General features: G+C 30.5%; 1 protein-coding gene across 5 annotated transcripts; it reads left to right on the forward strand.

Annotated features, from left to right (window-relative positions):
* The first annotated feature begins 2,645 nt into the window (after positions 1 to 2,645).
* Positions 2,646 to 7,363, forward strand: LOC107917027 (uncharacterized). Of its 5 annotated transcripts, XM_016846418.2 has the most exons (7): positions 2,680 to 3,052; positions 3,228 to 3,333; positions 3,447 to 3,582; positions 5,596 to 5,662; positions 5,781 to 5,839; positions 5,905 to 5,964; positions 7,121 to 7,363. In XM_016846418.2, exons 1-7 carry the CDS (start codon positions 2,897 to 2,899, stop codon positions 7,140 to 7,142), a joined length of 606 nt encoding a protein of 201 aa, XP_016701907.1. In that variant the 5' UTR covers positions 2,680 to 2,896; the 3' UTR covers positions 7,143 to 7,363. The 5 variants fall into 5 exon arrangements, with proteins under 5 accessions (XP_016701910.1, XP_016701906.1, XP_016701907.1 ...); XM_016846421.2 differs by lacking the exon at positions 5,905 to 5,964 and having other exon boundaries at positions 2,646 to 3,052; XM_016846417.2 differs by lacking the exon at positions 5,905 to 5,964 and having other exon boundaries at positions 2,670 to 3,052; positions 5,781 to 5,904.
* Positions 7,364 to 7,791: the final 428 nt, after the last annotated feature.

The raw sequence follows: 7,791 nt of genomic DNA on the forward strand, positions 1-7,791 counted from the left end.
GGATAACAATACGAATGGGCCTAAAGCCTATTCTCGGCCCAAATGGGCCCACACGCTCGTGTGGCCCTTTTAGCCCAAACCTAGCCATAGATATGCGATTCACCTAGCCTAGTCCAATATTTACTACACAATCAAACAACTTATCCAATTGAGCCCGTAGGCCCATTGGGCCCACATGGCCCCTTTCGGCCCATCGCGGCCCGAAGTAGCCATCCAACAACAAGAGTAGTGATAAATACACACCTGATTGGAGACTGGAGTTAATCCACGCTCCGAGCACTCTTAGCCGACGCCCAACCCAAACGAGCACGCCATAAAGCGAAAGGGATCAGCCAAGAAATGTACCTTTACTCTCCTCATGGTTCTCTCTATTTAAAGCCAGCTTCCCATCCACTCTTATGTTAGCTTCCCGATGTGGGATCCCTCCAACATCAGAGTTTAAATTTAACACCAACTCTTGTCGCCCCCTGTTAGCAAAATAAATGCTCTTTGCTTGCTATGGGATTCGAACCCATGCCTCCCCTCAAATGCTCCACACGCCACTTGCCACTAAGCCATAAGGTTTTTTTGTGTCACAATTTCTCCAACAATATTCTTAAGGCCTACCTACTACACCTAGGGTTTGATTCACCTTAAACCAATTTTTTTGCTAGAGTCCAGGTTTAAACCCAGGACTTCTCCAACACTTCTCAACACACTTAACCACTAAAACAAGCCTTCATTAACGAAATTTGCATGCACAACAGAATATTATACGCTGCCTTCAACCGCTCCCATGCTCAAGGTCCAAAACTTCTAGGCCCAAATTCAGGGTGTTACAGGTACACCTTTAGCGGCGTTTTTCAAAAAGCGTCGCAAAAGAGTTTTGCAAAACGACGTCGTTTTTTTATTGACCTTTTAGTTGCTGTAGCGGCGCTTTTAAAAACACCGCTATAGGTACACCTTAAGCGGCGCTTTATAAAAACGCCGCTAATGCTCGATCTTTAGCAGCGTTTTTAAAAAGCGCCACAAAAAAAAACATTTCATCTTTCTACTTATAGTTTAACTGGTTTATTTATATTAAAATAAAATTTATTTTTAATTAAATATTTAAATTCTTCAGAAAAAATAATGGCACAGATAAAAAATTTGAAAGTAAAAACATAGAAAAATATTTGTTAAAAATGAAAAAAATGAAAAAACTATTTTTTTAAAATAATTTTAAAGATTTTTGGTATATGACTGATTGCTTTTTAATTTATATGTTAAATATTTTCTTATATAATTGTAAAAGAGATAGTATTAATTTTAAAATATTGAATTAATTATCATTATAGTATAGGGTTTACGGTATACGGTATACGGTTAAGGGTTTAATGTCTATGAGTTACTATTTTAAGGTTTATGGATTATGGGTTTAGGGATCATGGTTTAAGGGTGGTTTAAGGGTGGTTTAAGGGTAGTTTAAGGTTGGGGTTTAAGGTTTAGGTGTTAGGGGTTAAGGGTTAGGGGTTCATGGTTTAGGATTTAGGGCTTAAGATTTAAGGATTAAAAGTTTAGGGTTTAGATTAATTAGTGTTTTTTAATTTATATGATAAATATTTTCTTATATAATTTTAAAAGAGATAATATTAATTTTAAAATATTGAATTAATTATCATTATAGTTTAGTGTTTATAGTTTAGGGTATATTATTTAGGGTTTAAAGTGTATGAGTTACTATTTTAAGGTTTATGAATTATGGTTTATGGTTTAAGGGTTGGGGTTTAAGGCTTATGGGTTTGGGGTTAAGTGTTATATTTTTAAGGTTTAGAGATTATGTTTATGATTATCCCTGGTAAATGTTTCTTTTTCTAACAATGGTTTAGTGTGCAATTGTATATATGAACTTTAATTTGATCCAGTTCCTGTAAATTATTAACACAATTATTGATATAACATCATTTTATATTTATATATTGCATACATAAATATTTATATTTATCCAATATAAAAATATATTATTGATGTATTTATTTTTTAAAACGTGTATGATATAAATCAAAATTAAAGTTTCAACTATACATTTAAACCATAATTAGAATTTAACCGTCTACAATTACATATTAAACTGAAATTCATATATAATTCTGAGATGTATCTCTATCAAAATTTAGGTGTATACATATAATTAAATGTCATTTATATAAAAATCTAAGCAACTAATACAGACCATACTTAAAAGAATAATGCTTGTATTGTTGTGTCATTTTGTATTTTTTTTTAATTCATCGATTTCATTTTATTTCTGTTAAAGTTTCCTTTTTTATTTAATATGATAATTTAAAAATTATAAAAATGCTCAAAAAAATTAAAAATTAAAAATTAAAAATTAAAAATTAAAAAACTAAAAAACTAAAAAAATAATATTTAATATTTTAGTCTATATTTTAGTTAAAAAGTTAAATATTTAAAATTAAAAAAAATTCTAAAAAATGATAATCTTATCACAAAAAATTTGAAAGAAAAAATAAAAAAATATTAAAAATGAAAAAAAAATTAAAATTAAGCAATAGTGGCGTTTTTAAGAAAAAATGCCACAAAAAATTAAGCTAAAAACGCCGCAAAAAACTAAACTATAGTGGCGTTGTTTTTTAAAACGCCGCAAAAGGTGAAATTAAAATCCCGCTCAATCCCCTAAAATAACTTTTGGTTGCCCGCTCGTTGCTTTCTCTTTTTCTCAACAGTTAACAGACTTCAATTCATTCACCAAAGTATAGCACCTGACAGAATCGTTTCCAATTTTCCATTTTTCATTTTCTTCTAAAACAAAAACCCCATTATTGCAAACTGGAATTTTGTGGAAACTGAGTCTCTCCCTTTTCTTTTTCTCTTCTTTTGGCTCTGGAATTTGAAAAACGAAAAAGAAAAAAACAGGATGAGTACTGAAGCAGTTAAGAGAAGCACCACCGAAGCTCTAACGGTGAAACAACGGAAAATCGATGAATTGAAGCCTTCTCCGGTGCTTACTGCAGAACCCAAGAAAGTTATCATCAAAAGCGCCGACATGAAAGACGACATGCAAAAAGAGGCTGTCAATATCGCCATCTCTATTAGCTCTTTTTATCTACCTTACAAGATTCCTAATTTTTATGGCTTTTTTATTGGAATTATTTTCTGGGTTTTTTTTTCATTTGATCTTGATTTGTTAGTAAATACTGTAAATTTGCTGACTTGGAGTGGTTTTTCCTTCTGGGGGTATTGAGTAGGCTTTCGAGAAGAACAATGTAAAGAAAGATGTAGCAGAGTACATTAAGAAAGAATTTGACAAGAAATATGGACCTACTTGGCATTGCATTGTTGGTAGTAATTTTGGTAAACCCAAATTTCTATTAGATTCAATTTTCATGGAAAATAGAATCCAAGATATCTGTTATTTTTAAGCGATGCTGTTGTTTTTACTTGAAAGCAAGCAATGTCAAAAACAGGTCCCAACAAGACTCTGCTTCGTTCACTGGGTCATCGCCATTTTTTGGATTTAACTGGAACAAAAGCCAAACGAAACTATGCTAACAATGTCTCTGAGTACAACACTGTCCTCGCTTCTCTCAATGCCAAACGAAGGTTCTGTCGTTTAACTTGTTGCTTTGTTTGGGTCTTATTTGATGTCTTTGTTTCTATTTTGTTTATCTATAGTCGGAAGAGGGTTTTTTTTTGACATGCATGAAGTTTCTGATTGACCATTGCAGTTCTTGAGGTTGTTTTGGTGGCAATGATCTATTTAAGTAGATAACAATACCCCTCAATCTGTTCATAATGTACCACGCGTGTTTAGTACAATGTTCAATTCTTGGAATCTTCTTTTGATGGTTGTACAATTACACTATGTTTACAGGCAAAATATAGAAGGAAATATTACCATGTTCATGCATTGATAAGTATATGATTTTAGATTTATCATTATCAATGCAATATGCAGGCTTTTTATTCTATCTCTTATACTGATCATTTATGTTTGAAATTAATTGATCTGCTTTTCCATGAAAGATTTCCTTTCTTAATCTTTGTTTACTTATTGTTTTTATTCATTTTTTTAAAATGTTATAAGGGGAGTTTTTGTTATCGGTACTTGAATTGACAATTATTTTTGTAAGAGGTCAGTATCCATGTATTATTTTGTGTGTAGGATTTAATACTATCCTATATTCCATATCTTTACTTTTGCATGTTGGTTCTTTGATGCAAATCTGATCTTCAATTGATTAAATTGTATGAACTAAATCTGGGTGTGAATATCATATAAACTTTGCTTTTTTGTCTGATTCTAAGACCTGCTAAAATCCTTTATTTACCTAATCTGCAATTTGAAAGGAGCTTTGGTTCTTGGGTAAACTGTACTTATTGTTTGCTCTTATTCTCACCCTCCATCCATGAATTTCTATATTTACATGCTACTTCACAATTAATATAATTTTATAATTTGTTGGTAAATATTGAAAGAGGACCCAAGGTACGTACTAGGATTTTCTTTTCTTTTCTTTTTATAGATCTAATAATCTAAGTACAACTTGATTAGAGTTGGTGCTTGGAAATTGTTCTGCTTGGAATTTTTGTTGTCGTGTAGGTACTTAGAAAACATTTTGTTGTGTCCAGGAAAATGGTGAAAATGTGCACTCATGTGTAGACAATTTCTTTAGGGGTTGATTCTTTACCATTGTCTGGTAACTGAGGGTCGACAAAATCGAATAATGAACTATTTTCTTAATGCTTTGGCTTAGTCTTTTAGCTTCTGCACAACTGTGGCATATCTTAGCCTTTCTCTATAAGATTGGTTCAAATTTCTTTTGCCTTTTGTTTGAAAGTATTTATGCTTATATTATTTATCTAAATATTATCTAACCAATTTTATGGCAATTCTGTTTTGGATAATTAAGCACCACTCTGAGTGCATTTAAAACATATTTCTTGTTCCAACCCTTTAATTCCTCAATCTACTCAAGCAATTGAAATAATAACTTATGAGCAGCACTATCAGCTATTATCAATTAAGTTAATATAATATATTTACTAAAAATAGGTTGGGTTATTAACGTGGAACCTCTTATTACTTCAGCAAGTAAAATGCTATCCCAAGCTTCTGCTTTTCCCATCCACATTTTCTTTAGGCAGGAGTCTTCATGATAGAAATAGGTTAATTAATTTTCTTATTCTTGTTGAAATTTTTGAAATTTTAGAAAAAAGGGGAATGTTTAATTTTTACTACCAAACAGTGCAATATTGTCTTTTATTCAATTTATTTTGCACACGAGATTCTATTCTCAAAAAAATAGATAGCTTACATACCTTTGTGCAGGAATGCTCATTCTTTTTTTTTTGGGGGGGTCATATAATACCTATTTTATCCTTTGAAAATGAATTAGACGTGGATATAGTACTTGTATGCTTGCATGCTCAATAATATTAGCTTTATTTGGATTTTTTGAATAAAGAGTGAATCTTAAGTCATGGAGTTCTTCAAGAACCATAGCTGATAAATTATTTATTCTTTAAATAATGCTTATATTTCATTATTTGTGCCTTAACTCATAACTTATAACTCATAATAGAAATTTTTTTTTGGTGTTTATCCTTTACCAGCAAAGGCAATAGAAGATATGATGTTATTGAATGTGATCCACTAGTTCGCAAAGGACTTGAGAAAACTGTAAGTAGTCTTTAATAGATGGCATTTAACAAGCATTCCATTCATAAACAGTAACCCCCTTGAATAAATTTTTCTACTTGAAAGCATGTGGATATACTAATATCGCTTGTGCAAGCAGGCTAAGCACATGGTTATTCCTTATATGTCGATGTTATTGCCTCCACAAAACTGGACAGGGTATGTACTCAAGGTCCTATCTTTGTACAGTTTATTCCCTGATGAACTTTGTGATACTTTGGCAGGTATGACCAATGTGCTTATTTGTTTTTACCATCATATGTACTCAAACTGTTTTTACCAAGGTGCTTATTTCATTTAATTTAATATGTAATTACATATTTTATTCATTTTTTATGAATATTTATTAAATATTATATTATTGTTTTTATATAAGATTGTTGTTTTAATTATATAATAGAATAAATGTATAAGTTTGAGCTTAAAACTGTTGTTAGTTTTGTTCCAAAGTTAATTTTTTACCAGAACATGCTCTGTATCTATTATTTTGTTCCTTGAAACAACTCCTTAGTTTTTTATACTAATTGCTCCTTGAAATAATTCATCTTGTTATGTGCACAAGTATTTAAATGTTTATGATCGCAGCTGGTATTTATTTTTATTTTGCAATAGAAATTATAGCTCTAATTAATTTATATGGAGGACAAAATGAAATGAAAAAGGTAGAAAGAAAGGAACTCTAGCTGTCTCAAGTCCCTACTAAATTTCAGTGCTCTAGTAGTCCGTTTGGCAACTTAGGAACATTTTGAGCTAGCCTATATGTATTGAAAGCATGCCCTAATTTTCCTGACTTACTGTCTTGCAATGTTTAGATGTTCTGTTGTTTTTACTAATTAGCACTAGCAATGATCTTGGTTTTCAAATTTCAACATCCTAATAACATGGTTTATCAGGTTTAGGTAAGATCAATCCTTGGTTGTTTAATCTTGCTGTTTCGGGTTCGAAGAACTGTATGAAAGAAATCTATTAAATTGCTGCTATTAATGAGGTCCGGAAGTGAGAAAATTGATGTTTGAAATATCTTTGTATGGTGGATTGAATGCTGCTGTATATTGTTGCTCATTACCGAATTAATGCTGAAACTAAGCTAATTAAATGGTGGATAATTTGCTGTCGATTATAATGGAAATGACTATTAAATGTTTAAAATTCATTTTATTTAATTGATGGATGCTGTTGTTTAAATGCTGCAAATTGAAGTGTTTAAATGCTGTAAATTGCAGTGTTTAAATGTTGTAAATTGCAGTGTTTAAATGTTGTAAATTGAAGTGTTTAAGTACTGCAAATTGAAGTGTTTAGTTGCTGGAAATTGAGATGTTTTATTGTTGTAATTGAGTTGTATAAATGTTGTTAATTGAGATGTTAAAGTGCTGCAAATTGAAGTGTTTAAATGCTGTAAATTGAAGTGCTTAAATGTTGTAAATTGGCATCTGTTTGTAGGTTCATTGGCATCTTCTCCTGATGAGAGTGTAGTTTATCAAGCTTTAAACTTTGCATTGTCCTCCGAGGTATTAGAATCCTTAGTTCAAAACTTAGCAATTTGTCTTTTATAAAAGACCTTTGCATTTTCAGTGTTGTTTAGATTTGCAAATAAGATGTTGTATTTGGACTTGCTGTTAGTAAAAGACTTGTTGTATTTTACTTATATCTTTATATTTAATCTAATTTTTATTATTTATTTTAGTTTTGATTCTATATTTTTATTTTTATTTTAATATTTAATAACTTAAGTTCTAACTTTTGGATTTTAATTGTGTTATTAATTTATTATTTTAAATTCTAAATTTGAATTAATCAATTTTTATATTTAGTTTTAAAGTTAAATTTTTCATAGAAAATTTAATTTGATAATGAATTTTAATAGAAAATTTTTATATTTATATCATGGATATTATTCTTCTCAATATTTTGATAATGAATTTTAATTTTTCATGACCTTTATAATATTTTATAATAATTTTTTTTAAAATTTTATGACCTTTAGCGGCGTTTGTGGGATTAGTAACGCTAAAGGTCATGACCATTAGCGGCGTTTGTGGGAAAAGCGCCGCTAAAGGTCATGACATTTAGCGGCGTTTGTGGGAAAAGCGTCGCTAAAGGTCATGACTTTT

The sequence above is a fragment of the Gossypium hirsutum genome, chromosome A04 (assembly GCF_007990345.1).
Source record: "Gossypium hirsutum isolate 1008001.06 chromosome A04, Gossypium_hirsutum_v2.1, whole genome shotgun sequence".
Taxonomy (NCBI): Eukaryota; Viridiplantae; Streptophyta; class Magnoliopsida; order Malvales; family Malvaceae; genus Gossypium; species Gossypium hirsutum.